Genomic DNA, 17,961 nt, shown 5'->3' with positions numbered 1-17,961 from the left:
ATATATTGAAATACATGATCAAAACGTTAAAATTGATTTGAAAAAAAGTCAAACAATCTATTTTGATTCAATGATCGGTTAAAAGAACGGCGATTCAGACGTGTTCGGTACCTAAGGAATCAAAAGGCACCGATTTGATTTGGAGTAATGAATTGACGGTTGAGTTTGGTATAGCAGTTTGATAAATCACGGTCATTCGGTTTGATTAATATGTTGTTTTTGATTTGTTTTCAATTCGATTTAGATCGGTTCAATTTAATTTAGTATTGGACCTAAAATTTGAATTCCACATTCTTAACCCTCTTTTTCTAACTTTCAATTTATTCAAATACGTTTATATAGAAAATAAAATATAAAATAAATATTATATAAAATTAAATAACATTCTTGCTTCTATAATCCACATACTCTCACTTTTTAATATCAATTTTAGTTTGAATACACAAATTTTGACCACTTTGACAATGCTTTATTTTCTTCCTCTTCGTAACCTCATCAGCAATCAAATGAGAACATAATCCATATTTAACTCAAACGTGTAATATACTTGATTAAGATTTAGATTAAACTCGTATTTTCAAATTTCAAAAAGTATTTGATAAATTGTTATATGATTCAATATATTATTTTCAATCTAGGTAGGATGTCAATATCCTGATACAATATGTGAAAATAAAAAATTATACTAACCAGCCTATTTTGTTTTCATTTTTGTATGTTTTATTTTTTATTTGTTATATATATTATTTTCAAATAAATTATTTAATTTTAATTTTTATTTAATGTATTTTATTTTAAAATGTATGCAATGTATTTTTATTTTAGTGTATAATATTTTATTGTAATTTATAATATTTAATTGAATAATTTAATTTAATATGTTTAGTTTTAATTATATATATTATATTTATAAAATAAAAATAAAATAGGTGTGTTATTTTAATATATGATATATAATAATTAAATTTTATTTCATTTTAATTATTAAATTAAATATTATTAATTTTAATTTATATTTTAAAATTAAAATTAAAATAAATTGTTCTGCATATGAATGATCAAAGTTTGAATTGGTCAATTTTCTTAACATTGTTAATTGTCAGAAAGTTTCAACTTAATTAACAATCCATTTGAATAGTACACAAGAAAACGTCCTGTATACTTTGTATACTGTCTAAATTGACCAACTTTACCTTTATGCATTGCCTTCCTTCATGGGTAACTGTGATTTTTAAATTTTCCAATTAGTCAAGTCACATGATTTGTTTTAAGTGATCTCAAAGTCAAAAGTCACGTCTCCCCATTTACTTTGTTTCGTGTATAAAACTTCTTAAGCTTTAAGTTGAAATGCTTTTAGTATTTATTACCATAGTTTGTTGATGTGTGATGCATACTTTTACATTTCAAAAAATGAGGTTTTGGTTGGTGCTTCAACAATTGGCACTCCTCATACTAATCATTACTACTGATGCACTTAATAATAACGAAACTGATCATGTTTCACTATTGGCTATGAAGTCCAAGATTCTGGACCCTTTTGGTGGGGGAGCTTTGAGTTCATGGAATGAGTCTTCCCATTTCTGCAATTGGGAAGGCGTGGTATGCAATTGGGAAGTTTACCAAAGCCGTGAGTCTAACTTTTAACGAAAACAAATTCAGTGGGAAACTGACAGTTGATTTCAGCAAACTAGTGAATCTCCAGGTTCTTAATTTAGATTTTAACAATTTAAGGAGTGGGGATTTTGACGAAACGCATTTCCTCGAGTCGCTAACTAATTGCAGCAGTTTGGAAGTATTGACCATAGTTAGCAACCAGTTTGGAGGAGTGCTTCCCGATTTCGTAGGGAATCTATCATCAAATATGCGTTTCTTTACCTTTGATTCAAACCAACTGCAAGGCAGGATTCCTCCGACCATCGGAAACCTTGTTAACTTGTCTTTGTTAAGCTTGTTTAATAACAGATTCACTGGGCCGATACCTAGTACCATAGGTAAACTTCAAAAGTTGCAGAGACTTTCCCTTAGACTAAATCAGCTTTCGGGTACTATTCCAGATTCAATTGGGAATCTTTCTTTGGTGAATGAGCTCTATTTCAGTAACAATAACCTAGAGGGGACGATACCATCCAGTATTGGCAACTGCCAAAGATTAGTATCATTGCTTCTTACACAAAACAACCTGAGTGGAACCATTCCCAAAGAACTTTTCCAAGTTTCATCTCTATCCATTTTTCTCGACTTATCTCACAATCATCTGTCCGGTCCACTTCCTTCAGAGATCGGAGAACTCAAAAGTTTGGTGGCGTTGGATATCTCTAATAATAACTTGTCCGGTGAGATTCCTGGCAGTATAAGCAGTTGTACCAGCCTCGAATTCCTATTCCTGCAAGGAAACATGCTCCAAGGATCTATTCCCAAGTCGATGGAATTCACGAGAGGACTTCAAATCCTTGACCTGTCGAGCAATAATCTATCGGGACAAATCCCAACTTTCATGGAGAAACTTCCCTTGATCAACCTTAACTTGTCCTTCAATGATTTCAATGGAGAATTACCTTTACACGGGATTTTTGCAAACTCAACTATAATATCCGTGTATGGGAACGATAAACTATGCGGCGGAATACCTTCTCTACAACTTCCAAGATGTCCTGTCAAGAAACTGAATCGTAACTTCTTTTCATCCAAGCGCGTCTATGCAATCGTGGGTGCTTCAATACTCGGAATACTAATCCTAATTTCAAGCTTGGTGTTTTACTTTCGGAAAAAGAAAATTGAATCCACCACTTTGGAATTGCTGCCCAAGGAGTCTTTCGTGCAAATATCCTACGGCGAGCTCCTCAATGCAACAGATGGGTTCTCTTCCAGCAATTTGATTGGTGCTGGCGGTTTCGGCTTCGTCTATAGAGGAGTTCTTGATCAGATCGGAGATGTTGCGATCAAAGTACTTAACCTTGTAAACCCAGGTGCCACGAGGAGCTTCATTGCAGAATGTAAAGCGTTAAAGAATATTAGACACCGAAACCTGGTCAAGATCATAACATGTTGTTCAAGCATTGATTTTCAAGGTAACGAATTTAAAGCTCTAGTTTACGAACTCATGAAGAATGGAAATCTGGAGAAATGGCTGCATCCATCTCAAGAAACTAGTAGGCCTGAGTTCAATCTACTCCAGCGTTTAAGAGTTGCGATTGATGTGGCTTCTGCACTCGATTACCTTCATTATCAGTGCGAACCCACGGTTATTCATTGTGATCTGAAGCCAAGTAACATTCTTCTTGACCAACAAATGGTTGCACATGTTGGAGATTTCGGACTGGCCAGACTTTATCATCCAGAAATGGGTATTTCCCATCACAGTAGTTCGATGGGAGTGATGGGCACAGTAGGATATGCAGCACCAGGTATGTTATGTTAGCCGATAGTAGAACAAATCATGTCTATTTCTATTTTGTTGATCTAATTTATTTTATAATCTTCTTCAGAGTACGGTCTTGGAAGTGAAATGTCGATGAAAGGAGATGTTTATAGTTACGGAATTTTATTGCTAGAGATGTTAACGGGAAAGAGGCCTACTGATTTGATGTTTGTAGATGGTCTTAACATTCGTAACTTTGCTAGTCAAGCCTTGACAGGAAACATGATTGAGATTGTAATGGATCCGATAATTTTAAACGTGGTTGAGATTGTTATTGGTCAGAGGGATAATTATCTAATCGCACTGGTGAAGATTGGTTTGGCTTGCTCAGAAGAGCTACCCCAAAATAGAATGAACATGACCGATGTTGTTAGGGAGCTACTACAGATCAAGAAGGCCATGTTCAAGTAAACATAAAAAAAAGTTTACTTTCAATTTTAATTTTGTTTTTTTTGTAATTGTACTCTCAATAAACTAATAATAAATTACATCATTATGACTAAATTGAATGTTGCACAAAAGAAAATAAAAAAATCTTTGGTGGTGGAAAAGAAACCAGGCACACTCCATCATTAAAAAAAACTATCAAAAGACTATGAACCAATGATTTTTTTAACTATCTTTAGGTTTTTCTTCTAAAGCAAGAAAAAAAAGATTTAAATGGTTAAACTTTTCTCTGATGTAACTTGTTTATATAGATTAATTAGAGGATTAGTGTAAAATGCAAAGATAAAAATATAAATTAAATAAATAAGATAAATCTTAAAAAAATTAATCATTAAAATATGAGTTATTATATTAAAAATTGTTAGGATCATGTACAACAATAGAGATGGAGTCTAATTATGTTGAACACTTACACACTTCGGTTTGATATTAACTCTGTTAGAATTTAATATTCGTTTTTATTTTTCGTAAGTCGTCACAGACTCTTGAACAGAGTTCAAGTATGGAAGTGTTTGTTTCGACTTGAAGCAACAGATAAATGAGATTGAGAATACTTAAAGAAAGGAACACAAGACGCAAGAGATTTTATGGATGTTCGAAGTAAAAGCTCATACCCTTCTTCTCAACCTTGAGAAGGATATTCACTAGAAGAATTGGTTTAATACAACACTTGTACAAATCTAATTGGACAACCAGGACTTAGACACTGCCTGTTTCCGAACTCCTAGTACACAACACTCTGTTGACAGAAACATATTCTGTCAACTTACAACACTGAATACTCAAACAGAATAAGTAGTATGTAATACATCTTGAACTCTCTAACAAACATGCAAACTTTTAGGACTTAAGAGAAAGCTTATGAGAGCAGTTTGCACAAGCATAAGACGGTTTCAACTAATGTGTCAAATGTTGATGTAACTGATTAATGCAAGTATTCACCAGTTGTGTATGGATCTTAAGGTTGAAAAGATTGTTGTGGCAAAATGTCTTCCAACTTCTCCTTAAGTATGTAAACTACAACCGATACATTTGTTTTAGAGGACACCTGTCCTTATTTGATTGATTGAGTTCCAGAATAGTACGTTAGAGGATATCCTCCTTTGATTTTGTCTGTACTTGATGATAATGAGCTAAATATTCATTAATGGGATTACGATGTACGAGGAAAGTATAACTCAAATGTTTGACTTGTCTTGGTTCATAGTAGTCTTTTATAGGTCTGATTCTGCTGCTGTGTCAGACAGCCCATAACGAATGCTTAATCAGGAGTTTAAATTGATCAGGTACCGGAAAGCGCTTATCCAAAATACCGAACTTGGGAAATACCAGAAGCACCTTGTGTAGAACCGAAGTGGTAGAATACCGGGGATGCTTAGTATAAAACCGAATTGGCAAAATATCAGAGACGTTTATCCAAAAACTGATTTGGTTAAACTACCAGGTGCGCCTCTTTATAAAATACCGATGTCATATAAAACCGAAAATGCTTCATAAAATACCGAAGTCATATAAAACCGAAAGCTTCATTTATAAAACCGAAGTTATAAAATACCGGAGACGCTCCTTTATAAAACCGATCTTATAAAATACCGGATACGCTCTTTTATAAAATTGATCTTATAAAATACCGGACACGCTCCTTTAAAAAACCAATCTTATAAAACCAGACACGTTCCTTTATAAAACCGATCTTATAAAATACCGGACATGCTCCTTTATAGAACTGATCTTATAAAATATCGAATGCATATTAATATAAAACCGATCTTGTAAAATACCAGACGCGTCTTTCTATTTCGGTTTTCTTCAATTGAATTGATCATGAAACCGAACAACTTTCTGTTTCGGTTTTTATTCACTTTTCTCCTACAAAATTAATAACATAATTTAGTTTTGTTTATACACTAAAAATTGATTAACTACTTTAGCTTAACAATTAAATCTAACAATTTCTCCATTTTTTATTATTTAAATTAAATATTCAAAACCTAGTAATTTTATAATCGTTGGCAAATTATCCTAAGTTTATTAGCTAATTTAATCTTAAAATTTTTTCCTCTTTGATTGTTTAGAATAAATTATCAAAACCAGTATATCTAGTAATTTCTCCCTTTTTAATTATTTTATGCTAAAATTATCAAAATCAGCAATTGATCAAATTCAAAAATGCATCATTTAACTTTCCCTGATTGATAACCAAAATACGAAATGCAATTAGTCAAAAGCAAATATTCAACATAATCAATTCAATGAGTATAATTAAGAGAGCAAGGAGAGCCTGAAATTAAAAAGAAAGTTTTAGTGTCCCCCTTGAAGTCCTTCTGTCGATATCCTTCATCAGTCCAGTCACAAAGTTGTCAAATGTACCACCGCCGAAACTCCTTCCACGACCTCTTCCTCTTGGTGCTCGAGAGTCGTCGCCTCAAGGAGCAGAGTGTCCAAGAGAAGAAGGATACCTGAAAGTATTTAGAGTTGTGCTTCGTTTGGAGCGAGAGCTACAAGGGACATAATTTTCTCGTTGGTTTACCATTTGTGCTAAGGTCATATTGTCCTCTTCAGTAGCATCAACAGGCTGATTGGCAACCTCAGTGACTGCATTTTCTTCGTCCCAAAACCTTCGTGCAACTGCCTCTACTTCTTTCAATCTTTTTGCATCAACAACGTTGCTAGATTTGGCCATGTCCATCATTTAAGACACCTAATTTCAATTGACGACTTGGTTTTGTTATGGAGACTGAAAGTTTTGTTGAAGAAGGATTCCGCCTTGTTGAATTGCTGCCTCAACTTATAGAGATCTTGGGTGTTTTTCACAATGTTTCCGTCTGATGTTTCAGCATAGCTTTCTAACCAATCCAACCTTGAGTTAATGGTTTGAAACATGTCTCGCCACGGAGCCATAGCCCCATGAAGATTTGTCGAATATCCATTGCTCTTGGTGACTCACTCTCGGAATGAGACTAACTGGAGATATGGGAGCCAACGGGAACGAATCAAATAGGATTAGCACAACGAGAGCTAACCTAAATGGACATCTCCGGTTCTGATTGAGCATTTTGTTGACCAACCGGATCCTCAAGAATCTCATCTCTGATTTTACGAATGCACTCCGAGACTTCTTTAGATTTAGTAGACTTACACGAGGTAGAATGAGCAGGGGTCAGCTACTTGGATTTATGAACTTCAGCCTCTTCTTCGATAACCTCCAGCTCTTGATGAAATGATTTACTATCGGTCGTTTGGATGTTTTCAACTTGATGAGAGGCGGAGGAACCCTTGTCAACTACAGAAGAAGGTTTCGAATAACCCTGATCTGCCTCATCCTCTTTCTTTCTTTCCTCAGACTCAGAAAGTGTGATGATTGTTGACACCCTATCATCACTTGTTATCTCCAAAGTGTTTGAAATACGCATCCAGTCGCCTTTGAATATGATGTTTCTCTTTATCACATGGACCCTTAACCTCATAAATATGGAATACTTCATGACGTCTTTCCTCCGCATAAATCCTCTCATGCTCAGCTAGATATGTCTTTGATTTTTCTTCTTCTCCATCGAACATTTACCCGGTTCTATAGATGAAAGGGGTCCTACCTTGAGGGGTGAGCAAATCTTCAACGAAGTTCATCGGCCCATCCTCATCATAGTGTTTTAGATTAGTTCGAAGGGAGGGAATTCCAGATTCTTCTGAGTTGGAGGATTCACCACCATCCACATATCGAAGAGTGGTAGAGACATATCCCTCCATTAGCTCGCTTAAATGATTGATCACATCTGCATCGGTTCTTGTAGTGTCAGCAAATGGCTCATAGTTCTTTCTACAATTCTTGTAGTCGGGAAAATGGCACGGCCTCTTGCAAAGGCTTCCACAAATTCGCTCCTCTTTATGGCTTCAGAGATAGTTTTAGTCTTGATTATGGAAAAGATCACATGTTCCAACTTCAACAATTCTGACCATTTCTCATCCTCAGCAGTGTCTGGAAGCACATCACTGAAGCTTGTGTCCAATCTAATAATTACCCAAGTGTTGAAGAGATCAATTTTTATCTTAGTAGCAGCCTCTGCCTCTTTAAGTATTAAGTTCATAGTAGTTTGAGCTTATGGAGTAACTTCAAGAGGTGAGGAAGAAAGTGGATCAACAATACCCTTTCTGGCCCCTATAACTTCAACGGGTCTAGGGTCTAGAACCGGTTCCCTATACTCAATTCCCTATACGATTCTCATTTGGGAAAAACAAGAGAAGCGTTTTGATAATGCGCCGCTGAGAAGAGATGTGTGACATATTCCACCTCCACAGCTGAGAAGAGACGTGTAACATCTTCCACCTCCACATTATCAGCCGAAGCGGGAAAAATCCCTTGCGGAAAGGATGGAATAGTGATGGATTCTTTGATAATGGCTACATTAACCACTTTGTCAGCATTTGTATCTGTTGAAGGAACCTCATCTGGAGTTGGAATCTCCTGCTGAGTAGTGGGAACGTTATCGTGATGACTGGTTGCAACAACTTCTAACTGGTCGGTTTGCAAAACATCAGACCGATCGGTTTTAACAACATTCGATCGGTTAGTTTGGAGAACATCTTCTTGCCGGTCGGTTTGAGAAATGTCAAGATGGTCGGTTTGTGCTTTGTCTGACCGGTTGGTTTGGGCAATATTTGACCGATCGGTTTGAATAACATCAACTACCGATTGTACCTCTAAAACCACAGGTTCAACCAGAGTTACAGGAGGCGTCGGAGCCTGTACTTGAACTGATGCAATAAAAGGTGGTGGAGTAGGAATGTTTACCTCAAATCGAGTTCTCTTACGAGATGAGTTAATTTCTCTAGCATCTCCAGCTCTAGATTTGGTGATGCTGTTGGAACTAGTCAGACTCAACCCCAGAAGATTTGAGTCTTTTAGTAAAAGCTGCGTGGGTAGAGGTATTTATGCGCTTAGATCCGCCCACCGATTTTCCGCTTACCAATTTCGCACCGACTGTTTTACCACCACTAGACTGATGTTCGGAGGCCTCGAAGTTAGACTCCTTGGCTTTCATAGTTCTGGTGATATATCGAGCAACAGTGACAGAGGACATGACCTTGTTAGGGTTCAAAGGAGTACCTGGACTGGTGGGCACATACAAGTGTTTCAATATCCATTATATCTGGACTAAGAAGCCCCGACTCCTTTTGGTGTGGGGAGACACCATTTTGCATAGGATGTTGAACAATACGGATCCCTAGTTGACGTCTTCACCCCTGACTATAACAACTATCATTTCGAATTTAGACTAGGTGATTGAATCGAAGGCTCCTCCTCTTCCTTAGAGCACTTTAGCAACGATATCGCAAAGAATGCGGTATTCGCACTTCAGGTCCTTTTTTTTCCGCTACAGCTGACCGGGACATCGCTATCGAAAGATGGGATTACATTGCGAACAATATATTAGATGGAACAACCTTAAAAAATACAGGCCCTTTGTCGGGAGCTGTAGAATCCTAGTGATCATGTCTTCTGTAAGAGTGAACTCCGTGTCATTCACCTTGGTATAAATGGAATCGTCGACGATCTTCGTCGAGTTGAAGAAAGTCTGTACTTCTTCATCGTAACATATAAAAGGACCTCCCAAGAATCCTCTAAGGCCGGAATCTTCGATAGATCGGAATAGCATTGTCATCTCCGGTATTCCCGATTCATAGATAGACTCGAAGTCCACCTGCATGACATTGTTAGAGAAGACAAAATCTTTAGCCATATCGATAATCTAGCAACAACGAAGAATATGAAGAAGTTTTAGAGATAAAGTAGAGAGAATGTAAGTTTAAGGTTTCAGAAGATAGCATGAATTGGGAATTTTGGCATGCACTCTATTTCTTGGGAACATGTTTCAAACCGTCCTTAAGTCATAATGAACCGTCATATTAATAGCGTGTGTTCCCAAACGCCAAAAAAAATGGCGCCATTTTAAAAACATGTTCCCAAGAAAAAATCATTATTATTTATTCATTAATTATAGAATCTTTTAGTAATTATATTAATGCACCATAATGATAAAAGTCAATTATAATTCATTTAATAAGGCAAAAACCGCTTATCATAAATAACATTTAATTCAAAGGTTTGCAAATACAAAGGATAAACATTAAAGAAGTTCATTTTCCCATTTGACACAACCGAAAAAGTTAGAGGACCTAATCCCTTTCGGACCCTAAAAGCCTTTTCTTGGCCTTTGCTCTTTCTACCCTAGCAACATACTCATATACTCGGTCGTCGGTTAAAACAAATGAGGGTTTGATGCAAATTTCGGGTCCAACACGAACAACGAGATCAAAGAATAATGTGCTAAGTTAATAAACATACCAGTTAACATTCTTGGATAAGAGATCATTCTCACCAAGTTATCGAAAATAACATTTGACCAGTTTATGGGTATACCCTTGGTAAGGGCCACCAACATTTCAAAAGTCTTTTTAGAGTAAACATGTGTGGATTCTTTAACCATAAGAGATTTGAAAATGATGTCATTGAGAAGTGAGAATTCGGGTTTTAGAGAGGACTTAATCCCATGAGTTTCAACACGAATGGAGGTGTCTGAAAAAAATTAGTGATATCTCATAGATAATGTCACTTGGGGATAGGGGAAAATCTGAGAACCCCTCCATTGGAAGTTTGAAGAATTGGGCAAAGTTTTCTTTGGAGAAGAAGAATTCTTCTCCTCTTACTTTTGATAGGATAATTGTATCATCGATTACCCTTGCATTCTCAAATAACTCAAAAACGACGTCTTCGTAAATTATAGAGGACCCCTCGAGAAATTTCTTCAAGCCTGAATCCTCGAGGGATTCAAATATTGAGACCATCTGTTCATCCATTACGGAAAAGACAAATTCAAAATTGATGAGCAAAGTTTTACGAGCAAAGGCTTCCATTTCTTGATTTGAAAGGAGGAAGATGATTTTTGTTTATGAAGAGGAGTTATAGATAGATAGAGGATAGAACTTAGAATTACTTAAAGGGATTTCGGAACGCTTCAGATGAGTAGGTTACTCTCAATAAAGATAACATTAAATAGGTGGGTAGTCATTTAAAGTCCATCCTAAGGTCCATTGGGCAAACAAAAGTAAATGTTACTTATGTTAGTCATACTTTTGAACATTGAGAGACATTTTTCTTCAAGTTGTTTGAGATATGACAGTTTAATTTTTGAGAGGGAATATACACTAGTAGAAAATAGGTCTTCTGTAACGACTGCTAGTAACGGCGCTCAAACGCCCTTACTAATGTTTTTTATTAGTAACAGTTATATTAAACCGTTACTATTATTAGTAGATTAGTATCGGCTATATAAACTGTTACAGATACGGCCTCACTTTAACAATTTACTGAAGATATTTGTAACGGTTTTCGAATAACCGTTACAGATAAGTCTCCTTTATAAAATGTCTGTGGTAGTTTTCTGTAACGGTTTTCTCACAAAACCGTTACAAATGAAGTATCTGCAACGACATTTGAATAACCGTTACAGATATTAGACGTCTTCTCATCTTCTTTGACAGTATCTGTAACGGTTCTTCTCTATAACAGTTACAGATAAGTCTTTGACCATCTGTAACGGTTTTTCCCTTAACCGTTACTGATGAAGTATCTGTAACGGTCTCTAAACAAGCGTTACAGATACTAGCCGTCTTTTCAACTTCTTTGATATTATCTGTAACGGTTTTGGTAGAAAACCGTTACAGATATGCATAATAACCCGCGCGCCTTCTTTCTTCTTTCTTTCTTTCTTTTCTTTTCTTTTCTTCTTCCGTTTTCTTCCGCGCGCACTCCCGTTTTCTTCCGATCATTCACCGCCGTAGAAGACTCCGATCAACACTCCGATCAAGACTCCGATCAGCAATCAGGTAAGTTCCCTATTTTATATTCTTCTTCCCTCTTCTTCTCCCGCAATCCGCCGGCCGCCCGCCTTCGAAGGATCGTCCGCAACGGTTGTCTTCCTCCGGTGATCGTCTTCTATTCGACATCCTGCCACCCGCCGTTTCTTCCTCTGCCCTATCCATCTCCATCCCGCCAGGTACGTATTTTCAACGGATTCAACGGATTTCATAATACAGATTGTTTGCTAATACAGTTTCGTTTTCTCCTTTAGTAAACTGTTTTCTCCTAGACTCCTTTAGTAATTTTTAGAAATACAGATTGCTTTAGAAATACAGACCATTACCACTTTATCTATCTATTCGATCGAAAACCTAAACAGCCGAATCAACATCTATAATTCGTCTGATTGACCTGATCGCTTGCTATTCATTTGATGTCAATTGTATTTGAAGACACATGAGTTATATGTTCATATAATAGATTTCAGGTTGATAATAGGAATTCCTCTGCGATTAAGCGAGCTAGGACTGATGGTATGTTTTACTAATATTTGATTCTTATGTCTATCTGCTATGCACCCTACCGAATGTCAGCATAGGTTATTGAAATTATTGTTATCAAGTTACATTTTATGACTGATGCCTCAACCCCCACAAGCAGACCAGAGTTGACATCTATTGCTTATGCCCCACAAATAATTTTTGGGAGTTCAGTTCTGTTCAGTTCCTTGGAATCTCTGCAGTGGTTCTTCATTCCAAGAGTGGTAATGGTTGTGTTTCTAAATATGAACCAGCAAGTCTCTTTAGAATAAATTCACCTCGGGATTAACTCCTTTAGAATTGATGAACGTGAATTTTGGGGAATTTGACTGTTTGGGGAATTTTGTCTATTGGGGAAAGGCATGCATATGTATAGTTTAGTTAATTGATTTACAAATTAACAGACAGGAGATATTATTTACTTGCAAATTAATTGATTTGCATTTCATTCAATTAATATATTGTAATTTGGTCTGGTTTGGTATGAATATGTTGGATTTGAAGCTAGGTCTTTTGTTGGATCACAAACTAGGTTTTTGGCTGAATCACAAGCTCAATTTAGCAACACAAGTAATACTCTAATATGATTTTGTTTTGATTTGGCAGCAAAACGATTGGAACAACAAAACGATTTGGCAACAAATTAAACGATTTGGCAAACAATAAACGTTCAGGTAAGTTCTTTCTTTCAATATTTGACAAAATCCAGGTTTGTTGATTTGATTTCTATTTCTCTATTTGGCGGATAATTTTGAATTTTGCCCTGTTTGAAGTTGTCCCTCCTGTTGAGTGTCTAACGCAACTTCTCTTTCAAATCCAGGTTAGTTCTTGAAAATAAATGTTTGATAGTTAGATTTTATAGCATTGTTAGATTATTTGTATGTTAGGCTGCTAGATGATTGAATGTTGGAAATTTTTATGTTAGATTATTTATATGTTAGGCTGCTAGATGATTGAATGTTGGTTTATTTGATGTTAGATTAAGTGAAATTATTTGAATCTTAGATTATTGGATTGTTAGATAAAGTTAGATTATTTGAATGTTAAATTATTGGATTGTTGGATTAAGTTAGATTATTCGATTGTTAAATTAAGTTGAATTATTCAATTGTTAGATGAAGTTAGATTATTTGAATGTTAGATTAATGGATTATGTTAGATTATGTTATATTATGGGATTGTTAAATTATTGAATTGTACATGCTGATTAGGTTATGATATTTAATTGAATTAATTATATGTTAAATAATTGGACTAGTTAGGTTTTGCTAATGGAAGTCCCAGACAAAACATGGATGACTATACTTCGTACCGATCCTAAATATAGTGAGGGGTTGACAAATTCATAGAATTTTCTGAAAAGTCTACGGGTAGATCATCGATTGCATGTCCTTGTGTAAGGTGTGCAAATCGAGTATATGAGAATAAGAGTGTGGTTAGATCCCATCTGATTGTATACAGAATTAGACAAAATTATGGTTTGGGGTATTTTCACGGTGAAAAGAGATCAATTGGACGTCAAGTTGTAAATGCTGTTATCGAGAATGTGGAGGAAGATGAATCAGATGATGAAATTGAAGACGAACCGATCAATGAACCACCAAATAACGAGACTAATATCATGGAAGACGAACCTGTTGAAGTTTGTGAGGATAATCTAATGGAAGATATTATTGCTGAGGATCATCTAATGGAGGATATTATTGCTGATTTGTAACCTAATGTCAACAATGAGAATGAACATCCGAGTGAAAATGAGCCTCCCGTTGATGACGCTAATACGTTTTACAAATTGTTGGGAGATTCGAAACTACCTTTGTATGAAGGTTCTCGCATTTCCAAAGCCTCAACTCTTCTTAAACTTCTTCACATAAAGAATGTAGGTTAGTGGACAAACACGTCATTTGATTTATTGTTGAGTTTATTGAAGGAGGAAATACTGCCAATTCAAAATCAACTACCGAATTCGTATTATGAGTGCAAGAAATTCATTAAAGACATGGGCCTATCGTACGAAACAATTGACGTGTGTAAGAATGATTGCATGCTTTTTCGTAAAGAGGATAAGGATTTGCAGCAATGTAAATTTTGTGGGCTTTCTAGGTAGAATGTCAATAAATCTAGTGGTGCAATTCGAACGAAGGTGAGTGGCAAGTATATACCCAATAAGGTGCTGCGCTATTTTCCATTAAAACCGAGGTTGCAAAGATTATACATGTGTTCCAAAACTGCTCCATGCATGACTTGGCATAAAGATAACAATCCCGAAGATGATGTGTTGAGGCATCCTGCTAATTCAATGACATGGAAGATCTTTGATAACTTGTACCCAAATTTCTCAACAGAACCTCGAAATGTGCGACTTGGTTTGGCCAGTTATTCTCATCCCTTACAACAGATCTTTGATAACAATCCCGAAGAACCTCCCCATTCAATCTCGAAGTGATGGTTTTCAACCTTTTGCTAGCGGAAAAACATCGTACAGCATTTGGCCAGTTATTCTCATCCCTTACAACGTCTCTCCTACCACATGTATGGACCAGAACAATTTTCTTCTTTCAATGCTCAATCCAGGACCAAAAAGTCATGGTGATTGTATTGACGTATTTCTTCAGCCACTTATTGAAGAGTTGACGGAATTGTGGAATACTAGTGTGAAGACATACGATGCAAGCAGAAAACAATACTTTAATTTACGGGCAGCTCTTATGTGGACTATTAATGATTTCCCGGCATATACAAATTTGTCTGGATGGAGTACAAAGGGGAAATTGGCATGTCCGTCTTGTAATCATAACACCGCGTCTTTGATGTTAACAAACTGCCAGAAGGAGTGTTACATGAATCATCGACGATTCCTCCCGTCTAATCATCGATGGCGCAAAGAGACCGATACGTTTGACGGGCATACTGAGCATAGAGGTCCTCCTGTACTATTATCGGGTTCCGAAATTCAATTATAGGCGCGAGATCTAAAGGAAATTTGTTTGACAAAGTACCTGCCTAAGAAAATGAAAGTTATACATGAATCCCGAGGTGATAATTGGAACAAATTCAATATATTCTTTCAATTGCCTTACTGAAAATCTTTGATGTTGAAACATAATTTGGATGTAATGCATATTGAGAAGAATATATGTGATAGTTTGTTGGGAACTTTAATGAATTTCAAAGAAAAGACCAAGGATGGAATTAAAGCAAGGAAAGATTTGGTCATAATGAACATAAAACATTCCTTACATCCGGTTGAAGTTGATGGTGTTCTTCGGTGTCCGCCGGCTCCCTATGCATTGTCCTCAGAACACAAGAAACGTTTATGTCAGTTTTTGAAAGATATTAAAATGCCCGACGGTTTTTGTTCAAATATTGGGGCGTGTGTAAACATGGAGGAGAAAAAAATTTCCGGATTGAAGAGTCACGATTGTCACATTCTATTACAATATCTCCTTCCACTAGCTACACGTGGCCTACTTCCCGATGATGTGTACGATGCCGTGGTGAATTTAGCAAGGTTCTTTTGGTTGCTTTGCCAAAAAAGTTTACAACGCGGGCAATTGGAAACATTACATGACGACATTGTCTTGACACTTTGCAAATTGGAGAAGATCTTTCCACCTTCTTTTTTTGATATAATGGTGCATTTGCCAGTTCATTTAGCTTTTGAAGCTTGTCTTGGAGGGCCGGTTCAGTATCGATGGATGTATCCAGTTGAACAATATATGAGCACACTCAAGAAATACCTTAGGAACAGGAACTTTCCAGAAGGTTCAATTAGCGAGAGTTACCTTTTGAATGGGAGTATGAGCATGTGTGCCCGATATTTGGACGATCAAGAGTCAGATGATGAATCGATAAATACAAGTACAACATTCTCCATATTCATCGCTATGGAAGACTTATCTAATGGCACATCATACACATATCAACCGGGTGATCGTGAGCGTGCTCATTGGTACATTTTAAAAAATTGTCGCGAAGCTGAAGAATATTATAAGTAAGTCCATTAATTACATCTTATATAGGTATGATTTAAGTAATAATTTAATCTATCATTTGCGCAGCGATTTTGTTCAATCATGCCCTCCTAATATTTCCAATGAGACTCGGGATAAACAATATGTTAGATATTTCCAAGAAAGAGTAAGTAATCGTCTCAACAATTTTCTTTTTTAGTATATGACAATTAGTTTAACAATAATTTCTAATTAATATATAGGTGGAGCAATTAACCGATCAATCCGATAGGACAACGAATCTTAAGATTTTAGGACGTGGGCCTATATTGTATGCAAAGAAATATAACTCGTGCAAAATAAATGGGTACATGTTTAACACTGAAAAACATGACGAGAGCTTGACTACCCAAAATAGCGGGGTTTTGGTTGTTGGTAATAATGGGGCCGAGACTATTAACTACTATGGAGTGATCAATGAAATCATAGAAGTGATATTCTTTTGTGGAAGACGAGTTATTCTCTTCAAATGCAAATGGTTTGATGTTTATCATAAAGATCGGGGCATTAAAGTTGATAAGTATGGTTATGTTAGTATAAATATCAACAGGATTCTACAGACTCAATTAAATGAACCATTCATAATCGCAAGCCAAGCACAACAAGTATTTTACTCTACAGATATGGCATCAAGGCTTGAATGGAAAATTGTGACACCAATAAACCCCCGTTACTCTAATTAAGGTTGAATTATTTTCTATGAAGGGTTACTGGTAAATTGTTCTTATAAACATTACATTCAAAATTCGCAGTTATCATGGCACCTAAAAGAATACAAGGAAAGCGTTTAAGCAGCGCGCTAAACGACCTTGTACAGAGGACCGAGGAGCATTCAGAAGATCCTATGCAATTACTTAACTCTATCGGGGAAATTGATTTAGACCTTGATGATGTGATGAATGTCGATAGTGTACCAAACACTAACTTTGAAGATGATGCTGATGATGATGAGACACAACCCCCGTCTGAGGAGCAAGATGGAGGTACCGGTGTTTTCTTAAGTATTTAATTTGTTATGATCCTATATAATTTTGTGTTTATTTTTAGGATCTATTTCGAGGAGGAGACGGGGCAAGAACAAAAATACAGCAGTTGGTAGATTGCAAGCGGGGCAAAAGATGACTCTTTGTTTTAACCCGGTAGATGGTAAGCCCATGTGCGAGAATAAGACAGTGTGGTCGAGGCATATTGGGAGTGTCATTCGAGACTCCAATGCACTACCTCACAGGACTTTGCGTTGGTCGGACCTGAGCTCTACTCAGCTAGATCACATATGGATGGCTATCACGGTAACTTATTATATAATTGACTTTTATGTAATTATCACAATCTATAATCGTATTTTAATGTTGACTTTTTAGGATCCTTTCATGGCTGTGGGGGATGACATCAACAAGTATCGCAAACAAGGTTTATTTCAAGCTAACAAATTATGGGATAGGTGGAGATGTCAATGGAACACCTTGTACGTTAAATCTCGTGAAGGTAACGAGGCTGCGATTAGGGCAAATCCCCCTCCCGAGATTGAACTAAGTGATTGGCATTATCTTCTTGATCGTCGCTTTCTCACTCCGGAGTTCAAGGTAATTAATTTATATAAAGAGATCTGAAATTAATCATTCATTAAACACAAATCTTTTCTTATTTGCAGAAAACAAGTAATGTGAATGCGCAAAATAGGTCGCG

At 36.3% G+C, this 17,961-nt stretch overlaps 1 protein-coding gene across 1 annotated transcript; it reads left to right on the top strand.

Moving 5' to 3' along the window:
* Positions 1-1,564: 1,564 nt before the first annotated feature.
* On the top strand, positions 1,565-3,829 carry LOC124943239 (putative receptor-like protein kinase At3g47110). The gene is made up of 2 exons (XM_047483781.1): positions 1,565-3,404; positions 3,486-3,829. The coding sequence occupies exons 1-2, from the start codon at positions 1,565-1,567 to the stop codon at positions 3,827-3,829; spliced, it is 2,184 nt and encodes a 727-aa protein (XP_047339737.1).
* Positions 3,830-17,961: the final 14,132 nt, after the last annotated feature.

Source organism: Impatiens glandulifera, chromosome 6 (assembly GCF_907164915.1).
Source record: "Impatiens glandulifera chromosome 6, dImpGla2.1, whole genome shotgun sequence".
NCBI classification, from domain to species: Eukaryota; Viridiplantae; Streptophyta; class Magnoliopsida; order Ericales; family Balsaminaceae; genus Impatiens; species Impatiens glandulifera.
Note: the sequence above shows the minus strand (reverse complement) of the source record. Positions and strands in the feature narration are given on the sequence as shown.